The sequence below is a fragment of the Gadus macrocephalus genome, chromosome 11, assembly GCF_031168955.1.
Source record: "Gadus macrocephalus chromosome 11, ASM3116895v1".
In the NCBI taxonomy this organism is placed as follows: domain Eukaryota; kingdom Metazoa; phylum Chordata; class Actinopteri; order Gadiformes; family Gadidae; genus Gadus; species Gadus macrocephalus.
In genome coordinates, this window is record NC_082392.1 from 9,865,369 (window position 1) to 9,886,684 (window position 21,316).

Here is a 21,316-nt window from a genome sequence, read left to right on the forward strand (position 1 = left end):
CATCAAAGGCCAAAGTACCTCAGGAACAAATGCAAGTGTGGTTTCAGCGACGGCATATTAACCCATATTATCCTACCATCATGCCCAGCTCTATGATGCTTCTTTCCAGCTTTCACCAAATAACTTATTCCTAGTTTTAACAGTTTTATTTGGGATGACTAGGTGATTTGATGGAAGTATTGTGGGGATTCTGGGATATTATTGACGTTGACTGCTTGTACGTCAAGGGTTATAATGCACCCTACTGACGTTTGGCCCCAGTTGTCATTGATTGAGTTCATACTATGAAGTATGAACCTCCATGAGCATGCGCAGTACCACTAGGTAGCACGATTTGATAGGTAGCATAGATTTGCAGAACACCGGTATACAAGTCGGTGGTTTGTTTTCAGCGGAATAGGTCACTTGATTAGGAACTAGTGACTAGTTCACGTGACGCTAAAAAATAAACAGCAATTATTCTCTATTTAAATATCGTGTCAAATGAATCATTCACAGTGCTTCATGTAAAAAAAAATATCCATATTTTCAATAATATGAGCAACTCAGAATGAAGGCATTGAACAAAACAATGGTTGTGGCGGTTCTAATTTCCTGGCTGGTACGCTGATAGACTTGAACATGGTCTCCTCAAGTTAATGTAATGATGTAAGGATTCCACTCCCTCGCAGAATTAAGGTGTCTATCTATTCAATTTAAACAAGTATGCCAAACTTAATTACTTAACGACACTTAACTCAATGGTTTAGACTTTAAATGTATTCGTAAAAACAGGGATTTGCTGTTTTATCATATCACAGTCAATCAATAGTCTATCAACAGGTGGAACATCTGCTATGGAGTTATATGTAGAGACAGAGTTTTGTCAGTTCTTTGGAACAAACATAAAACATTTTCCTTTTGAAAAATTGCATTTATCAGCTTAACATAAAAGGCTAGAGTCACTACCATTCATGATAAAACATAAGTAGTCTCTAGGATAATTGTTTAACGTTGTTGTCAAATATGTACGGCACCTCCTATACCCATACAAGCTGGGTTTTAACCCCAGTGCAAGTACTATTAACACTAAGTTTCCCGTGTGTGATTGATCAATTAATTTATCATCATTATCATCATTAATGATCACTTTTCGCATTCTTCGTATCATGTCTTGAATATACTGCTGGCTCCAAATTACTATAATTTCATGCTTCACTGACAAATATCAACAGTTTCTTAGAGAAGCCTCTAACATGGTGCCACTGATAAGACATATTGCTTTCAAACTTCCAATAGGCACTTGACGTGATACATTTCTCTTTTGAAGATCTTCAAAGGTCATTTTATATTACAATTGATGATCACATGAATTACTCGAGAGCCTTTTCCCTTGTCGGTAGAAAGTCCCTCAGAGATAAAGATGAAGAACTGAACTGACTGACCTGGATATTGCAGTCAGGCCTTGAATAGATCGATGGTTGTTATTTTGCTGACGGAAAGCTATGCTCTTATTTTCTTGTTAAGAGGTCGATGCTCTTTTCAGTATTAGTACAAATATGTCGACCAGGTAATCCTGCTCCAATTTTCTTTCGCTAAACTAATGATGATGATGTTGTTGACGCTATTGTTGTTGAAATGCAGCCACCGATATAATCTCGGAGGTTTGTACACCAACCATTCTAATGATCTTCTTATTTAGGAGGGGAGGAAATGAACCACAAAGTTGTTTATTTGCTGTTATTTTATTGATTGATCCAGAATCCATGCTCCATCATTCTCTCTTTACTTCTTTCCCATCTATTTTCCCTCTTTTTGTCAGTGAAGCTGCTGTATTTGGTTAAGCAGTTTCGATACCACAGGTTGTATCTTTCTCTCTCTTTTGTCTCTCTCCCAGCTGTGACATTTTGTGTGGATGCTAGCAGGCTAGCTGTAGTTGGTGAGGATCTCATTGATCCAGGGCATCAGGGTGCAGACCTTGGTGTAGACCCCGGGGAAGTTGGGCTGGGCACAGCCTTGGCCCCAGGACACGATGCCCTGCAGCTCCCCGTTGCACACCAGAGGGCCGCCAGAGTCCCCCTGAGTAGAGTGGATGGGAGCAGGGAGAGGACCATAGAGGAGTAGAGGAGGAGTAGAGGAGGAGCAGGGAGAGGACCATAGAGGAGTAGAGGAGGAGTAGAGGAGGAGTAGAGGAGGAGCAGGGAGCGGACCATAGAGGAGTAGAGGAGGAGTAGAGGAGGAGCAGGGAGAGGACCATAGAGGAGTAGAGGAGGAGCAGGGAGAGGACCATAGAGTAGAGGAGGAGTAGAGGAGGAGCAGGGAGAGGACCATAGAGGAGTAGAGGAGGAGTAGAGGAGAGGACCATAGAGGAGTAGAGGAGGAGTAGAGGAGGAGTAGAGGAGAGGACCATAGAGGAGTAGAGGAGGAGTAGAGGAGGAGAGGCAGGAGGTGAGGGGAGGAGCAGATGAGAGAGTGAAGAATAAAAGGAGTAGAAGACAGGAGGGCCAGGAGCAGAGGAGTGGATCAGAAAGTGGAAAATAGAGGAGAAAGCGCAGAAGAGAGAATATTATTGATAATTAAATCACTTTTTGGTACGTTCTATCCATTGAATGCTTTGGCATCATCTACTGGGTGTTGACTGGTTGATCTTTTGAAGAAATACCTGACAGGAATCCTTTCCTCCCTCCAGGAATCCAGCACACACCATGCGCTCAGTGATCATGCCGGGGTAGGAGTTGCTGCAGTCTTCCGCAGACAGGATGGGGAGGTCCAGACACTGCAGGTAAAACGGGTTGAACACTACAAAAGGAGAAGGGGTTATGGAGTTAGGTCAGTCAATGGCCACTATCTTTGATGTCACCTATGAAATACCACTGATGCACATTAGATTAGATTACATAGAAGCGTGTGCATCACTTGAATATTTTTTTACTACGTCAATGTAAATTGAGCTCAGCCTTGGATTCCAGTGATGATATGATAATTATGTATCATCCGTATGCAATTTGTTTCCACTTGCCGCTGTCGGAGTAGATGTTCCCCCATCCAGACACGACACACTGGTCCCCAGCCACGGGGCAGGCGGTGGGCAGGGCCACAGGCTTGACGTACTGGTTGAGCATGGCGGGTTGGGTCAGCCTCATCAGCATGATGTCGTAGTCCAGCGTCCTGTAGTCATAGCTCTGGTGCCAATAGATGGCGTCCACCGACATGTACTGCTCTGTCCCCTCGTACTGCCAGATGTGGTTCTCGCCCAAGATGGCGATCTGGGAATACGGGCTGAGAGAGGTAGTTGAAGACCAGACAAGAGTCAATTTATATAGCAACCTTCAAACACAACGGCCTTTCACGGAAAGCCATCTTTTTTAAAAGATATTTAGCATAGCAATCTTAAAAAAAAAAACTTTAATAAGAGAGTGTTTTTTGCCAATTAAGCCCCAGCCCAAAATGTATAGGTCCAAAATGACTGAAGGACGAAATAGTAAACACTTTTTGTAATACTGACTTCTGCCAGCAGTGGGCAGCGGAGATGATCCAGCCGTCGTTGATGAGGGAGCCTCCACAGTAGTGGTAGCCCAGGTTCAGAGACACCTGGTGGGCCTGGGAGTGGGCTTCACACTGGTAGCCTCCCACAATTTTGTCTTCCATGGGGGCTGCAGCTGGAGAGAAGAGAAGAACAGTTGTTAAAAAAATGAGGTAGAGTAAAATATGCATGTGTCGGCTCTTCAGAAAACAAACAATACCTGTGTTATGACATTATGAAACACGTGTGGGGATTTATCTTTGTCTTCATCATATATAATAAAAAAAAGTATTAACAAGTGTGTAGTATGAACGTGTGAGCACTCAGGCATATCAGTATACGCCATTTGTGTGTGTGTGTTTGTGTGTGTGTGTGTGTGTGTGTGTGAACGCACACGCCCGTAAGACCTGTTTTGTGTGTTACCTGCAGCACCCAGGAGTGCGAGAACAATCAGGGGGATCATGCTGTCAGAGTTTTCCTGGAGCCAGTCTGGACATGAGCACTATGGCACCCACTGCTTTTATACCTGCTGCCCGTCTGTCGCCAGGAACCCTCCATGGTGCATGGGTGAGGCTGGCCTCATGTGACCCCACCTCATCCCACACTTCACCGCTTACCACCCCCTCCGCCCTCAATCCCCCACCCCACCTGCTAAGCATCTGCTTGTTTCTCCTGCACACACACACACTCACTCACGCACGCATGCACACACACACCCACACATCTCCACACAGCCGCACTATTTAACTGGAATTTAAGCAGTAAAGTAGTTGTACATGTGCTTTGTTGGTGCAAGATGCTTTGAACCATGTCATATAGTCTATTAAAGAAACTGACACACACACACAACCACACACGCAAAGAGCAGATTTAAGACGTAGTAAAGAAAAATCAAAATTACGGTTGTTACATTAAACACTATGCATAGAGGACAGACATTCTCAGAGTAGTATAACATGAAATCATGGAGTGATTAGTTGCTATAATGCAAGTATGTTGTGTCTGCAAAACATGTTTTGTCATTCCCTGTGCCGAGTCTGCAGGTGAGTGTTTTCTCACATCTCTTGGAAGATGTTCAAGGACGTCCAGCACCAGAGAAAGCCTTTTAAATGTTCAAACCTTGAAATTCAACTGCCATGAGAAAATAGGTTCACGAATACCAACGACTAGCACAAAGAATTACGGGAAAATAGAAACTAAAAAAATCGAGTGTTCATTTTATTATTATTCATATCATTTCATTTTTTTATTTAGAATAAAAAGTTCTGCACGCGAACAAACAAGATAACGTTTTCACACTCTCACCTGCCAACCATGATTTAATCATTTAGAGGAGGGCCTTGGATCTGCAGGTTACTGTCAACATGTGTGTGTGTGTGAAGGGGTATTAGCAAACAGATACGAGCATTGGGGCATGATAAGAGGGCCGATAATGGGAATAGTGTTGTGTGTGTGTAGGAGTGTGCGGTGGTAGGGGCTGCTGGGAAAGCGCTGTGTGTATGTGGGTGGAGGGGGTAGCCTGAGATGGTGGATGGCAGAGGGATAGAGGGTGTCCCAGGCTGGCAGGATATAAATACAGGCCATGGAGAGGCCTGGGGACTCCTGACGCTTCACCGTTCCCGAGTGAAACCATGATCGGCCTGGCTCTGCTAATGCTGCTGGGTGCTGCTGGTAAACTCCCACACTGACAGACACTAACACACACACACACACAGAATGACACACACGCACTCATATACCGGTATGATTTACCCATGCAAACATGGCTACAAACATGCAAACAAACATACACAGAGACAAACACACTGATACAGGGGTAAACGTATGCAGATACAGATCCCCACACAAACACAGATGTTGTTTTTTTTATCTGTTTGAATTGTCATTGTGTGTGCATGTCTGTATGGTCCTGACTGTCTGATGTGTCCTACAGCGGCAGTGCCCCGTGAAGACGGGAGGATCATCGGCGGACAGGACTGTGAGCCTCGCTCTCGTCCCTTCATGGCCTCCCTGAACTACGGATACCACTTCTGCGGCGGCGTGCTGATCAACGACCAATGGGTGCTCTCTGTCGCCCACTGCTGGTACAAGTGAGTATGACTGCTGATTTGGTCAAGGCAAGAATTCTAGTCGATGTTTTTGAACCGGCATTTACTTTTTTGTCTGCTCTCTCTCTCTCTCTCTCTCTCTCTCTCTCTCTCTCTCTCTCTCTCTCTCTCTCTCTCTCTCTCTCTCTCTCTCTCTCTCTCTCTCTCTCTCTCTCTCTCTCTCTCTCTCTCTCTCTCTCTCTCTCTCTCTCTCTCTCTCTCTCTCTCTCTCTCTCTCTCTCTCTCTCTCTCTCTCTCTCTCTCTCTCTCTCTCTCTCTCTCTCTCTCTCTCTCTCTCTCTCTCTCTCTCTCTCTCTCTCTCTCTCTCTCTCTCTCTCTCTCGCTCTCGCTCTCGCTCTCGCTCTCGCTCTCTCTCTCGCTCTCTTTCTCACCAGTCCCTACTACATGCAGGTGATGCTTGGAGAGCACGACCTGCGTGTGTTTGAAGGCACTGAGCAGCTCGTGAAGACGGATACCATCTTCTGGCATGAGCAGTGAGTCAACTCAGTCACACATGGAATTAACATAACAATAAAATAAAATAAATAATAAACTAATAAGATTAACTAGAAAATGCATTTCCTGCAGAAAATGAGGTGAGTACTGTAGTGCAAAGTGAGCTTGAAAATATGTTTTAATAAAGCCACATAGATGAAGACATAAAAAAAAACGTTAAATGGCTTAAATCAAGTGAAGGGATTTAAGCCAAAGATCTATTAAAGCCAGATTTGAACAAAAGATCAGAAGTCTAAATGGAGTAAACAATGTTAACATTTTCTAAACACCATTTAGGAAAATGTAAGTGGTTGGAAACAAATAAGTGATAGCTGAATGAAAAGCGCAAAGCATTTCCAAATGCAGAAATGTAAAATGAATTGAACTGAAGAATCTGAAAGGTCAAATGTCTTGCCCTGCACTGCGTGTGAGTGATTGCGCATGTGCGTGTGCGTGTGCATGCGCGTGTGTGTGTGTGTGTGTGTGTGTGTGTGTGTGTGTGTGTGTGTGTGTGTGTGTGTGTGTGTGTGTGTGTGTGTGTGTGTGTGTGTGTCTTTAAGAGAATATATAGCGAGCCGGTGCATGATTAAAAGTAGCCCAATTGAGCGGGAAAAACAGCCCAATCTGGCAACGCTGCCTGAACGTCCTCCAAAAGAAAGAAAGAAAGAAAGAAAGAAAGAAAGAAAGAAAGAAAGAAAGAAAGAAAGAAAGAAAGAACGAACGAACGAACGAACGAACGAACGAACGAACGAACGAACGAACGAACGAACGAACGAACGAACGAACGAACGAACGAACGAACGAACGAACGAACGAAAGAATAAAACTTATGAAGAACAATGGTTGAGCGCTGCATGCAGCACTCACCTTAATATATATATGTATTCATCAGTTAGATAGATGATTAACTAAATGAAATGGAACAACCTGCCATCTCTTGTTTTAATGAATTCAATGATTTTGTCTCTCTTTTGCCTAAGAAAATGTATTTACATTGAATTTATTAAGACGAAAGTATTGGTTTGTTTTATGAACTTCAACCCAGGTATTGGTATTGAAGAAGTTCAATACCCAGCCGTAATGTCTAAAACATACTGCCTACTCCACACACCCTGCCGCCAATATCATCACATCCCTGTTCTCTCCGTTGGCAGGTATGACTACCAGACGCTGGACTACGACATGATGATGATCAAGCTGTACCATCCCGTGGAGGTGACCCAGTCAGTGGCCCCCATCTCCCTGCCCACGGGCCCCCCTGACGGGGGCATGCTCTGCTCCGTGTCTGGCTGGGGCAACATGGCCATGGGTGGAGAGGGTGAGCTTACCACACCAGCTTTAACCAGAAACGATGATGAACGATGATCTAGTCAAAGGACATCCAATCATCAACTGGTGCTTTCATTAGTCATATAATCAGAGTGGTCTGCAATGTGGAAGAAGTTTTCTTTCTTTTGTATCATGTTTTAACTATATGTTGTTTGATTATTGCATCTACGTTTGTCCCATATTTACTGTACAACACTTTATTTATGGCATGATCTTTGTATTGGCTCACCCTTCACCTATTGTTTATTCTTCCTTCTTAGTTAAATATGGCCCTGATCAGTGTGTTAATGTTCCCTTCCCTGCCCTAAAATAACCCCTGTAGCCTGTAATCAGTCTTTATTTATTCTAAGCAAGAAAACTTCTGCTACAATCCCATGTTTGGACCCACGTCCAGCAGTTTTATTTTTTTCAGTTTTCTCAGTTTGCTCCTACAGTCATGGTGCCGTTCAGTTTTATTGTGATGTAAACACTTTTGCTTTGCTCTTAGAAGATGCTGAGTCATCCCCTCTTGGTTAATGACTTAGTCTTTCTCCATGGCCATGTTTTCATAAAACATAATCTCGCTGAGTTCAATCCAGACTGAGGCTTGAAAGAAGCTAATGCTGTGCTTCCTTCAATAGTGAACCTGCCCACCAGGCTGCAGTGTCTGGACGTGCCCATCGTGGAAACAGTGGACTGCGAAGCAGCCTACCCGGGCATGATCACCCCCAGGATGGTGTGCGCCGGATACATGGATGGGGGCAGGGATGCATGCAACGTGAGATTTACTATTTACTATTCAGTCAATGAATGAAGCAGATGCATAACGCTTTTATCCAATTTATGTGATTTATTGGAGTGACATCACACATGGGTCAGCCATCTAGATGTTCTATGGAGGATCATCCTATCAGTTGGCAGAGTCCAATAGATAGACTGATTTGTCTCTAATACATCAGGATGGAGACTCCAACGTGTGGAAACACAAACATGGGCCCTTTAAGGAGCAGTTGGGCTATGGGTTTGAACCCAGCCGCGAGAAGGAAAAGAAAACTTTCCTGCCCTATAATATACTAGGCCGCATCGAGAGTCATACATTTGATCAACACAGGTAGAGCATGTATTATAGGATGATGAGTGAAAATAGTACATAGCTTGTATACTTGTTGTACAGTGAATTAGGGGCATTAAAGATGAAATACATTTAAACTAGCTTGTACTGTAGCTTTAAATTACTTTGACATCTGTACTGTCAATGTTGATCGATGTTGATTTCAATACTGTTGTCAATAAAATCCCATCCAATAAATTATATATTCTACAACAAAACAAATTAAAGATACTGGCCAGCCCGTACCTCCCAAATCCCCTCCCACTCAGCCAACCGCGATATGTGCCGCCTACTAGCTGCGGCGCTCAATCGTACATATTGCTGTTTTAAGTAGCAGTGCACTATATGGGGAGCCAGATTTCTACACTCACACGTTGTATTTCGTACAACAGGATGAATTGGGGCCAAATACGGCATTATATAGGGAACGATTTTGGACACAGCCCATCAACGGTCTGCAGTCTGTCTTGTACACCAAGTCCATGTTCACCCCCGTCCCCCTGCCTGTTTCTACCTCTCCCTCTCCCTCCCAGGGGGACTCTGGAAGCCCACTGGTGTGTGAGGGAGTGCTCACCGGCCTGGTGTCCTGGGGACAGGGCTGCGCTGAGCCCAACTACCCCGGCGTGTACGTCAAGGTGTACGAGTACCTCTCCTGGATCCAAACCACACTGGATGCCAACCCCTGAACTGGCCAAACCGATTGAGTACAACGCTCCCCTCACCCTTCATCTTGTCCCTCTTCTCCAATCTCTTCCTTGCTTCTTTTATCCCACATGAATCCAACTCATAAACTCCTCAAAAAGTCTCCTGCCAGCTGAGACGCAAGTCCAAGACCGACAGAAAGTGGAATAGTGAATAAAAGCAATGTCTACATGCCCATCCCTGTTGTTGCGTCTGCAGTTGAATGACCTGTTGAAAATCCTACAATTCAAACAATACAAATTATCTTTACAAAAAAAAAACATTATCTGCAATAATGAGCACATTAATCCAAAGTACAAATGTGTTAAATCACATTTCATCACAACGGATATCATACAATGTGATGAGGTACCTAGCACATATCAGTTTCATAAACCACATTAGCCGCACTAATTACCCCATTTTGATCTGCTCACAAATGTATTAAAACCCATCTCTTTTGGCCACAAGGGAAACACTACACCACTTAAACATTTGAATGAGTTCTGTATCTATTGGAGGAGTGAGCTACAGTAACAATATGGCAATTCAAATACACAGATTGGATGAACACCAAATAAAATCCATTATCTCTTAACCATAAGTGTGGGAGTGTGTGGATGATGGCTGGTTTAAGCAGCCTTACCTGGTGGAGTCTCATTGGACTCTGGGGCTGGGTGAGGCTGCACTCCTGTTTCACATTGAGTGATCGGTTTGCATAGGTTAAACCAGCCATCTCCACACACACTCTGGGAGATCTCCAGGATGGCAGAGGAGCACCCGTGCCGATAAACCAGATTTTCAACACCAGCACTCTGCGTCCTTTATCTGGGGGAGCCCAAAAGTCACCTGGCTGGAGTGTGGCAGACAGCTAGATGGCGTGTAGTAATGGACTTGCTAAAATAAGGATCACACTTAAATGATGGTGATTGACTAACCAGCAAATTCCCCCTTCGTATGTAAAGCTTATGTGAAGCGTCTTTACCATGATCGAATGGGCATCCCGATATTAATCCCGATATTAACGACCATGATCTTTGAGCAATTTCATAAAAAAGAATATATATATATATCAAAACTGGTCACATGGCCATGGTACTGTCCACCTCTTTTTGTGGCGAGGCCTCTTGCTTAAAGGTCCCATGGCATGCTACTTTATGGATGCTTTAATATAGATATTAGTGGGCCCCTAACACAGTATTTGAAGACGTTCCCGAAATTCAGCCGGGGTGCAGAGTTACAGCCACTACGAGCCAGTTGTACATTGAGCTTTCCCCAAACGCGCCGCTTCGGTGTCTGTAGCTTTAATGCAAATGAGGAGGAGAGAGGCGGGTCAGGGAGGAGGGTGGGGGTGTGGCCCTGAGCAGCATGCGGCCACGGTACCATGCGCTCTGTTTACAGTGGATGTATCGCAATTGCAAGACGCACACGGCCGTGTTCTGTAAACAGACGATATTATGAATCACAAACGACTGCGTCGGGTTCTCCAACGTCTCTGGTTCTTCCACTTCCACATCAATCTGAAGTAGACTGAACCGCACGCTGCCGCACTGCCCGCTGCAGCCGGCTGCCGGCTGCCCGCTGCCAGGCGGTGGTGCTTCGCGGCGGTGGTGCTTCGCGGCGGTGGTGCTTCGCGGCGGTGGTGCTTTCTGGTGGTGGTGCCTCGCGGCAGCGTGCGGCGGTCAGCGGGGCTCATAGATGGCTGAGATAACTCCAACTACAGTCTTGTTGTAGAAATACCATCGACGTCAAAGAACCAACATGTTATGCGCCATAACACCAACAGCAGAACGGTAATCCAAATAACAAGGAAGTGTACAACACTTGCGTTACAGTGTGTGTAATCACACACACACACACACACACACACATACAATTCGTACAACAGCATGAATTGGTAATTGCTTCGACGTAGTCGTGAACCTTTATGGTTCTGTGTTTTGTTTTTACACGTCGCTATGCAATTCGTCACAACGGTAGGGGCGCTATGTTTTTTGTAAAGACTGACTGACCACTCAAGACTCATATCTTCCGGCTTTGCCCATCACAGTGAACGATGGCGACCGAGAGAGAGGGACTGAGGTTGGAGTTGGATCTGATCGAAACCGAGCAAACAATATTGCTATTGCACATGTTGATGCGACAAAGTCGAAAGAGGAGACAACAGCGGAGGTGGTCTGTACATCCTTTAAACCAATAGCTATTTTCCAGCGCAACATATTTGGAGCAATGTTGCTCGAACATTAGCTGAATCTGCCCCCGCCAGCTATTATTCCTGGGTCCAGGGCCGAGGCCCCTCTCCTGATTGTTGCTGATGCTGCCTTCCCCCTGCACAACAATATCATGCACCCCTTTCCAGTTATGTAACAAACTATACTAATATTCCACACACACTCATGACTGTGCTGCATTCTGTCTTTCGTGTCAAGTCAAATATTTGGGACTGTTCTTAACACACAATCACAAGCTTAACACGGGACGCTATTGGGAATAGAGAAGCAGACCTTCAATTACCGCCTCTCCAGAGCCAGACGGGTCATTGAAAACACCTTTGGGATCATGGCAGCGCGCTGACGAATTCTGGGCCAGGCGATTGAGTTCGGACCTGACAAGGATGTGGATGTCGCCAAGGAGTGTGTTGTGCTACACAACTACCTGTCCTACACAGCTGTGGTGAATGCACCAGAAAGCTGCTATGCACCACCGCAATTTACAGACACAGACTCTGCTGGATCTTTACAGCCTGGTGAGTGGCGCAGAGCGGTGTCTGGAGATGCAAACCTGACGCCCGTAAATCCTGCAGAGATGTCCAGGAGTTGTTACAGCAAAGCTGCGTTTGCTTTACGGATGGATTTGATGAGATTATTTTTGTCGTCAGAAGGAGCTGTGCCATGGCAGGCTGACATTGTGTCCCGTGGCACACTTGGACAATGATGCTTATAAACTTGCTTAAGCAACTTGGGTAAATAAACATCAACAATTTTGCAAAACTTTAACTGTGTTTTATTTCTTTATTAAAGTGCAAAGTGACCAGGTAAAAAATTTGCAAACAAAAAATATAAACTAGGTGCAATCAATAAAATAACAATATATATATATATATATATATATATATATATATATATATATATATATATATATATATATATATATATATGTATAATCTGTACCTAATGTTCCCAATACCTAGTCATCCTTATTCAACAAACGGCGAAATAGGAAGTGGTCGAATATGGGTCACTTCTTGACGTGATGTCGCCCAGACAGCCTTCCTTTGACCAGTTTTTAATATGTTTTTTTGCCGTTTCTTTATAAAATATGTATAATATGTACGGTTCACCATATATAATAATTCTTATTAAAAAAAAATGCCAAATTTGAAGTTGTTCAAAAACAGGTCTCGTCCTGACCTTATGTCGTCCAGACAGCTTCCTGCGATAAGTTTTTATAAATGTTTGTTTGGCCTTGATTTTATAATATTGGTATAATATATATAATTTACATATAATCTAGTTCTTATTTAACATAAGGCGAAATTGGAGTTGGTCGAAAATCGGTCACGTCATAACAAGATGTCCATATGACCTCGATCTTCAACCTATCGTCGAAATGTTTGGTTGGTATTAATGCTCAGTTTCCATGATTTATCTATTTATTAAACTTTATCATTGATGATGACTTTGCTCATTCTTCGTATCATCTCTTGAATATACCTCTGGCTCCAAATGACTATCATTTCATGCTTTATAGACGAATATCAACAGTTTTTTTAGAGAAGCCTCTACCATGGTGCCAACGATAATTTTGCTTTCCATCTCCCAATAGGCATTTTACGTGATACATTTCTAAGTTGAAGGTCTTCAAAGGTCAGTTTATATTACAAATGATGATCAAATGAATTACGCAAGAGCACTTTCTCTTGTCAGTAGAAAGTTCCTCAAAGATAAAGTGACTGAAGAACGAAAGTGACTGAAATTAATATTGCAGTCTGACCTTGAATAGAGCAAAGGTAGATTGTTTGTTGAAGGAAAGGCTCTTATTTTCTTGTTAGGAGGTCGATGCTCTTTTCAGTATTAGTACATGTATGTCGACCAGGTAATCCTGCTCTAATTGTCTTTCGTTAAACTAATGATGATGATGATGATAACGTCATTGTTGTTGAAATGCAGCCACCGATATAATCTCAGAGGTTTGTACACCATCTTTTCTAATGATCTTCAGAGATATTTAGGAGGGGAGGAAATGAACCACAAAGTTGTTTATTGTTGTTATTTTATTGATTGATCCAGATTCCATGCTTTGTCATTCTCTCTTTACTTCTTTCCCATCTCTTTTCCCCTCTTTTTGTCAGTGAAGCTGCTGTATTTGGTTAAGCAGTTTCGATACCACAGGTTGTATCTTTCTCTCTCTTTTGTCTCTCTCCCAGCTGTGACATTTTGTGTGGATGCTAGCAGGCTAGCTGTAGTTGGTGAGGATCTCATTGATCCAGGGCATCAGGGTGCAGACCTTGGTGTAGACCCCGGGGAAGTTGGGCTGGGCACAGCCTTGGCCCCAGGACACGATGCCCTGCAGCTCCCCGTTGCACACCAGAGGGCCGCCAGAGTCCCCCTGAGTAGAGTGGATGGGAGCAGGGAGAGGACCATAGAGGAGTAGAGGAAGAGTAGAGGAGGAGCAGGGAGCGGACCATAGAGGAGTAGAGGAAGAGCAGGGAGAGGACCATAGAGGAGTAGAGGAGGAGTAGAGGAGGAGTAGAGGAGGAGTAGAGGAGGAGTAGAGGAGGAGTAGAGGAGGAGCAGGGAGCGGACCATAGAGGAGTAGAGGAGGAGCAGGGAGCGGACCATAGAGGAGTAGAGGAGGAGTAGAGGAGGAGCAGGGAGCGGACCATAGAGGAGTAGAGGAGGAGTAGAGGAGGAGCAGGGAGAGGACCATAGAGGAGTAGAGGAGGAGCAGGGAGAGGACCATAGAGGAGTAGAGGAGGAGTAGAGGAGGAGCAGGGAGAGGACCATAGAGGAGTAGAGGAGGAGTAGAGGAGGAGTAGAGGAGAGGACCATAGAGGAGTAGAGGAGGAGTAGAGGAGGAGCAGGGAGCGGACCATAGAGGAGTAGAGGAGGAGTAGAGGAGGAGCAGGGAGCGGACCATAGAGGAGTTGAGGAGGAGTAGAGGAGGAGCAGGGAGCGGACCATAGAGGAGTAGAGGAGGAGTAGAGGAGGAGTAGAGGAGGAGCAGGGAGGAGAGGCAGGAGGTGAGGGGAGGAGCAGATGAGAGAGAGTGAAGAATAAAAGGAGTAGAAGACAGGAGGGCCAGGAGCAGAGGAGTGGATCAGAAAGTGGAAAATAGAGGAGAAAGCGCAGAAGAGAGAATATCATTGATAATTAAATCACTTTTTGGTACGTTCTATACATTGAATGCTTTGGCATCATCTACTGGGTGTTGACTGGTTGATCTTTTGAAGAAATACCTGACAGGAATCCTTTCCTCCCTCCAGGAATCCAGCACACACCATGCGCTCAGTGATCATGCCGGGGTAGGAGTTGCTGCAGTCTTCCGCAGACAGGATGGGGAGGTCCAGACACTGCAGGTAAAACGGGTTGAACACTACAAAAGGAGAAGGGGTTATGGAGTTAGGTCAGTCAATGGCCACTATCTTTGATGTCACCTATGAAATACCACTGATGCACATTAGATTAGATTACATAGAAGCGTGTGCATCACTTGAATATTTTTTTACAACGCCAATGTAAATTGAGCTCAGCCTTGGATTCCAGTGATGATATGATAATTATGTATCATCCGTATGCAATTTGTTTCCACTTGCCGCTGTCGGAGTAGATGTTCCCCCATCCAGACACGACACACTGGTCCCCAGCCACGGGGCAGGCGGTGGGCAGGGCCACAGGCTTGACGTACTGGTTGAGCATGGCGGGTTGGGTCAGCCTCATCAGCATGATGTCGTAGTCCAGCGTCCTGTAGTCATAGCTCTGGTGCCAATAGATGGCGTCCACCGACATGTACTGCTCTGTCCCCTCGTACTGCCAGATGTGGTTCTCGCCCAAGATGGCGATCTGGGAATACGGGCTTAGAGAGGGGTGAAGGGGTGAAGACCAGGCAAGAGTTTATTTAAATAGCACCCTTCAAACACAAAGGCCTTTCACGGACAGCAATCTCATTTAAAATACAATGAAAGGGAAATCATTAAAAGACAATACTTTGAGAAGAGAAGTAATGAAAGAAGATGTATTAAGGGAGAATGGACCAAACATGTTTTTTTCTGTCAAATGCTTTTTTTTGCAATGCAAGTATATTAAGGGACACGTATAGTCTAATATTTAGGGTTTTTGACTCCCAGACACATTTTTCTAGGTCCAGAATGAATAAAAGGACTGAAGTTCACTCTATGACCAAATAGTAAACAGTATTTGTAATACTGACTTCTGCCAGCAGTGGGCAGCAGAGATGATCCAGCCGTCGTTGATGAGGGAGCCTCCACAGTAGTGGTAGCCCAGGTTCAGAGACACCTGGTGGGCCTGGGAGTGGGCCTCACACTGGTAGCCTCCCACAATCTTGTCTTCCATGGGGGCTGCGGCTGACAGGGGAGAGAAGAGAACAGGTCTTAAAAGAACAGATATAGAGACATTTTAAAAAGTTTGTAGTAGTAACGTGTGTGTGTGTGTGTGTGTGTGGGGGGGGGGGGCTGTGTGAACGCACACGCTCGTTTAGACCTGTTTTGTGCGTTACCTGCGGCACCAAGGAGTGCGAGAACAATCAGGGGGATCATGTTGTCGGAGTCTTCCTGCAGCCAGTCTGGACATGAGCACGATGGCACCCTCAGCTTTTATACCCGCTGCCCCTCTGTCGCCAGGAACCCCCAATGGTGCATGGGTGAGGAGTGATCTCCCCTCCATCCCCCACCCCACCCGTTGAGCATCTGCTTGTTTCTCCTGCTCACACAAACACTCGCACACACACACACTCACATACACACATACACACACACACACACACACACATCTCCGCCCGACCTGCTCTATAACTGGAATTTCTTTTAAGCAGTGAAGTAGTTCGACCTGTGTTTTGTTGATGCAAAATGTTTTGAACGATGTTATATAGTCTATTGAACAAACTGAGACACACACAACCATACACACAGTGGAAATAACACATTATAAATACAAATCTCTTCACATGAAATGATTGAGTGATGAATAGTTGCTATTGTAATGCAAGTATGTGCCGTCTCCAAAACATGTTTTTTTAATTCCCTGTGCCAAGTCTGCAGGTGAATGTTTTCTCATGGCATCATCTCCTGGCACGTCTCATCTCTTGGCAGATGCGCAAGGACATCCTACATGAGCGATGGAAAGTCTTTTAAACATTCAAACCTTGAAATGCAACTGACATGAGAAAATACGTTGACATGAATATATGAATACGAACGCCAGCCACAAAGAATCAGGCGTTAATTATATTATATTTATCATTTCATTTTTTATTTTGAAAAAACTTTCCAGCACACACACAAACAAGATAAACTTTTCACGCTCTGTCCTGCCAACCATGATTTAATCATTCAAAGGAGGGCCTTGAATCTGCATGGAAGATTCAAAAAGCACAAATGTGTGTCTGTGTGTGTGTGAAGGGGTATTAGCCAACAGATGCGAGCATTGGGGCATGATAAGAGGGCCGATAATGGGAATAGTGTTACCCCCTCCCCCCACTTTTTTGTGGGGGGAGGGGGTATCCTGAGAGGGTGTCCGAGGCTGGCAGGATATAAATACAGGCCATGGAGAGGCCTGGGGACTCCTGACGCTTATCCGTACCCGAGCAACACAATGATTGGACTGGCTCTGCTAATGCTGCTGGGTGCTGCTGCTGGTAAAGAGAGACAGACAGACAGACAGACAGACAGACAGACAGACAGACAGACAGACAGACAGACAGACAGACAGACAGACAGACAGACAGACAGACAGACAGACAGACAGACAGAGACACACACACACACACACACACACACACACACACACACACACACACACACACACACACACACACACACACACACACACACACACACACACTGATAAATAGAGGTAAACTCCCAGGTATACCCATGCAGACACAAACACATAGAGATAGGCAACACACAAACGTCTACAGATACAAATCCACACACAAACACAGATGTTTTTTTTTATTAAAATATGCATGAATTGTCTGTATGGTCCTGACTTTCCGATGTGTCGTACAGCGGCAGTGCCCCGTGATGAAGGGAAGATCGTCGGAGGACACGAATGTGAGCCTAACTCCCGTCCCTTCATGGCCTCCCTGAACTACGGATACCACTTCTGCGGCGGCGTGCTAATCAACGACCAGTGGGTGCTTTCTGTTGCCCACTGCTGGTACAAGTGAGTATGACTGCTATTTTGGGCAAGGCAAGAATTCTAGTCGATGTGTTTGAACCGGCATTTACTGGTTACTTTTTTCTTCTCTCTCTCTCTCTCTCTCTCTCTCTCTCTCTCTCTCTCTCTCTCTCTCTCTCTCTCTCTCTCTCTCTCTCTCTCTCTCTCTCTCTCTCTCTCTCTCTCTCTCTCTCTCTCTCTCTCTCTCTCTCTCTCTCTCTCTCTCTCACCAGTCCCTACTACATGCAGGTGATGCTTGGGGAGCACGATGTGCGTGTGTTTGAGGGCACTGAGCAGCTCGTGAAGACGAATACCATCTTCTGGCATGAGCTGTGAGTCAACTCAGTCACACATGAACCTAAACATAAACAAAAACCTAACAATAAAATAAAGTGAATAATAAAATCAAAAAGATAAAAATAGATAAATATAAATATGTATAATATATTTATCGGTGAGAGGTGATGAACTAAATCAAATGGAACCACAGCTGCCTGCAAACAAAAATGTGTTTGCACTGTATTTATTTTGCTCCAAAAGTATTGATTCGGTTTTGGAACAGAAACCATTGTCTTGGTATTGAAAATATGAAACACTATCCAGCCCTAACATTTAGATTGTATAAAAAGTGACTTACAGTGAACTAATATGTAGGCTATATCGGAGCATATAGGGGGTGAAGACTCGCGGTCTTTAGTGCCAGGTTAAGCTGCAGACATTGGGGGATTGAGGTCCGACCTTGTACCTTAACACTGGTAGCCGGACCATACTAGCCACTACATAAACCCTGCCGCCAACATCTTCCCATCGCTGTTCTCTCTGATGGCAGGTATGACTACCAGACGCTGGACTACGACATGATGATGATCAAGCTGTACCATCCCGTGGAGGTGACCCAGTCAGTGGCCCCCATCTCCCTGCCCACGGGCCTCCCTGACGGGGGCATGCTCTGCTCCGTGTCTGGCTGGGGCAACATGGCCATGGGTGGAGAGGGTGAGCTTACCACACCAGGTTTAACCAGACTGGGACATGTTTTCGGAAAACCTAATCTCGCTGTTTGTTTTGTCCAGACTGAGGAGTGAACGAAGCTAATGCTGTGCTTTCTTCAATAGTGAACCTGCCCACCAGGCTGCAGTGTCTGGACGTGCCCATCGTGGAGCCAGTCGCCTGCGAGGCCTCCTACCCGGGCATGATCACCCCCAGGATGATGTGCGTCGGATTCATGGATGGGGGCAGGGACATTTGCAACGTGAGATTTACTATTTACTAGTCAATGAATTGAACGGACGCATGTGGTTTTTTCCAAATTTATTCAGTTATGTTTTTAATTATGTGCACTATACATGTAATTTTATGAGGCCCCCATTTCAACCAGCGGTTTTGACGTTGATTAGCCACCACAGGTAATTTAAAGAACAAGCCTGTAGTGACATCACACATGGGTCAGCCATCCAGATGCTCTATGGATCATCATCCTATCAGTTGGCACAGTCCAATAGGTAGGCGGATCTGTCTCTTATACATCAGGATGGACACACAAACAGGGGCACAAGGAGCAGTTTGGCTATGGGTTTGAACCCAGAAGCGTTTGGCTAGACTTTCCTGCCCTACGCTAGTCTAGTGAAGAGTGTACATAGCTTGTATACTTTGTTGGACAGTGCATTAGGGGCATTAAAGCTGGATTACATAACATTTATACTAGCTTGTAGCTATGAATTATCTTGATATAACTGTTGTCAATGTTGATCAATAGTGATTCAATAATGTTATCAATAAAATCCCATCCTATAACTGATATATTCTACAAATGAACCTCTCTCTTTGTTTACAAGAAACCTACTATTGACACTCCCAAATCCCCTCCCACCCAGCCACCCAGCCAGCCGAGTTACGTGCCGCCTACTAGCTGTGGGGGTCAATCGTACATATTGCTGTTTTAAGTAGTAGTGCACTATACAGGCTAGCAGATTTCTACAATCAGACAGCACTTGATTTAGCACAGCAGGATGAATTAGTGATGCTCCAAATACAGCCTTACATAGGGAATGATTTTGGACACTGCCCATCAACGGTCTGCAGTCTGTCTTGTACACCAAGTCCATGTTCACCCCCGTCCCCCTGCCTGTTTCTACCTCTCCCTCTCCCTCACAGGGGGACTCTGGAAGCCCACTGGTGTGTGAGGGAGTGCTCACCGGTCTGGTGTCCTGGGGACAGGGCTGCGCTGAGCCCAACTACCCCGGCGTGTACGTCAAGGTGTACGAGTTCCTCTCCTGGATCCAAACCACACTGGATGCCAACCCCTGAACTGACCAAGCAGATTGAGTACAACGCTTCATCTTGTCCCTCTTCTACAATCTCTTCCTTGCTTCTTTCATCCCACTTGAATCCAACTCATGAACTCCTCAAAAAGTCTCCTGCCAGCTGAGAAGTCCAAGATCGACAGAAAATGAAATGGTGAATAAAAGCAATGTCTACATGCTCATCCCTGTTGTTGCGTTTGCAGTTGACTGACCTGTTGGAAAAAATAAGATTCAGACAATACAGTACATCAATTATCTGGAGAGAAAAGGTTGGGTCATTATCGGCATTTATTAACAAACGAGGTACATCCGCTTTTTTAATCAAAAGTACAAACGTGTTAAATTACATTTTATCACAATGGATTATCATACAAGATGATGAGGTAGCACATAACAGCAGTTTTATAATCCACATTAGCTGAACTAATGTTCCCATTATGATCTGGTCACAAATGTATTAATAAAACATCTCTATTGGCAGCAAGGGAAGAACACGTACAAATTAAAGGTTCAAAACATTTAATGAGTTTTGTATCTAATGGAAGAGGAAGCTATAGTTACCAAATAGCTATTAAAATGCACGGATTGGGTAATCACCAAATACAATCCATTATCTATATCTGTTGCTTATGACTATAAGGAACACACTTGGTCAATTACAGTGATGGAGTAACCAGTGCCTTCCCCCTTCTCATATAAAATAAAAAAAGAAGGGTCACGTGTACATGGTTCTGTCCACCTCTTTCTGTGGCGAGGCCTCTTGCTTTAGCTCTTCTCTCCTCTTCCCTCGTCCTCTCACAGACGGGTACTCTGTGTCCAGATCAGAAACTTGCCATACTGCTTCACCTAGAAGAGAGAGAAAAACCGAAAGTACACAATCCTTAGGAACACTGCTAAATAATGAGATTAAGTTTAAAATAGTGGTGTGCAGAAAAATATGTACTATTAGCAAACAACTAAATGCATACAATGTTCCAATACGTTATTCTCAAATCAAAAGACAGTGTATTATCAATGTCTATTAAAAGCTAGTTCAGCCTAAATTAGAAAAAAAAAAAAAAAAAGTTTTTAAAGGCACCCAGTGCAACTTTCGAGGCTTAAAAATAAACATTCAATTTCTAGTCTTTTTTACACGTTGTAAGTTTCAATAACTCCATACCATTACATACCGACATTTAAGCAGCAAAGATGAGACGTCGTTGTGTGGTGAGAACTGATACAAAATCGATAACAACAACAATGCCGCCATTTTCTTTATTTTTTGTAACCTACAATAAATAAAGCAGGCTTCCAGTCAATGGAAAAATGGCTTCTCCCCACCGGCGATTGTTGTTGTTTACGATTTTCTATCAGTTCTCACCACACAACGACGTCTCATCTTTGCTCCTTGAATGTCCATATGTAATGGTATGGAGTTATTGAAACTTACTACG

General features: G+C 44.5%; 5 protein-coding genes across 5 annotated transcripts in view; 2 read left to right on the forward strand and 3 right to left on the reverse strand.

The window, feature by feature from the left end:
- Window positions 1–1,705: 1,705 nt before the first annotated feature.
- LOC132467365 (trypsin-2-like) lies at window positions 1,706–4,013 on the reverse strand. The gene is made up of 5 exons (XM_060064602.1): window positions 3,926–4,013; window positions 3,485–3,638; window positions 2,999–3,258; window positions 2,642–2,778; window positions 1,706–2,058 (listed from the first exon to the last, which is right to left on the reverse strand). Exons 1-5 carry the CDS (start codon window positions 3,963–3,965, stop codon window positions 1,906–1,908), a joined length of 744 nt encoding a protein of 247 aa, XP_059920585.1. The 5' UTR covers window positions 3,966–4,013; the 3' UTR covers window positions 1,706–1,905.
- A 1,004-nt stretch (window positions 4,014–5,017) lies between these two features.
- Window positions 5,018–9,382, forward strand: LOC132467364 (trypsin-like). The gene is made up of 6 exons (XM_060064601.1): window positions 5,018–5,173; window positions 5,436–5,592; window positions 5,985–6,083; window positions 7,239–7,402; window positions 8,034–8,170; window positions 9,037–9,382. The coding sequence occupies exons 1-6, from the start codon at window positions 5,134–5,136 to the stop codon at window positions 9,187–9,189; spliced, it is 750 nt and encodes a 249-aa protein (XP_059920584.1). The 5' UTR covers window positions 5,018–5,133; the 3' UTR covers window positions 9,190–9,382.
- Window positions 9,383–13,487: 4,105 nt separating this feature from the next.
- LOC132467095 (trypsin-2-like) lies at window positions 13,488–15,988 on the reverse strand. Its single transcript, XM_060064178.1, has 5 exons — window positions 15,920–15,988; window positions 15,614–15,767; window positions 15,000–15,259; window positions 14,643–14,779; window positions 13,488–13,792 (listed from the first exon to the last, which is right to left on the reverse strand). Exons 1-5 carry the CDS (start codon window positions 15,957–15,959, stop codon window positions 13,640–13,642), a joined length of 744 nt encoding a protein of 247 aa, XP_059920161.1. The 5' UTR covers window positions 15,960–15,988; the 3' UTR covers window positions 13,488–13,639.
- Window positions 15,989–16,939: 951 nt separating this feature from the next.
- Window positions 16,940–20,065, forward strand: LOC132467094 (trypsin-like). Its single transcript, XM_060064177.1, has 6 exons — window positions 16,940–17,056; window positions 17,433–17,589; window positions 17,817–17,915; window positions 18,413–18,576; window positions 18,696–18,832; window positions 19,735–20,065. The coding sequence occupies exons 1-6, from the start codon at window positions 17,014–17,016 to the stop codon at window positions 19,885–19,887; spliced, it is 753 nt and encodes a 250-aa protein (XP_059920160.1). The 5' UTR covers window positions 16,940–17,013; the 3' UTR covers window positions 19,888–20,065.
- A 122-nt stretch (window positions 20,066–20,187) lies between these two features.
- The window catches only part of cblc (Cbl proto-oncogene C, E3 ubiquitin protein ligase), a 14,758-nt gene continuing 13,629 nt past the window's right edge, over window positions 20,188–21,316 (reverse strand). The window contains exon 14 of the mRNA XM_060064173.1: window positions 20,188–20,729. Coding sequence (XP_059920156.1) covers window positions 20,679–20,729 — 51 coding nt within the window. The 3' untranslated portion in view covers window positions 20,188–20,678. The remainder of the gene's footprint in view (window positions 20,730–21,316) is intronic.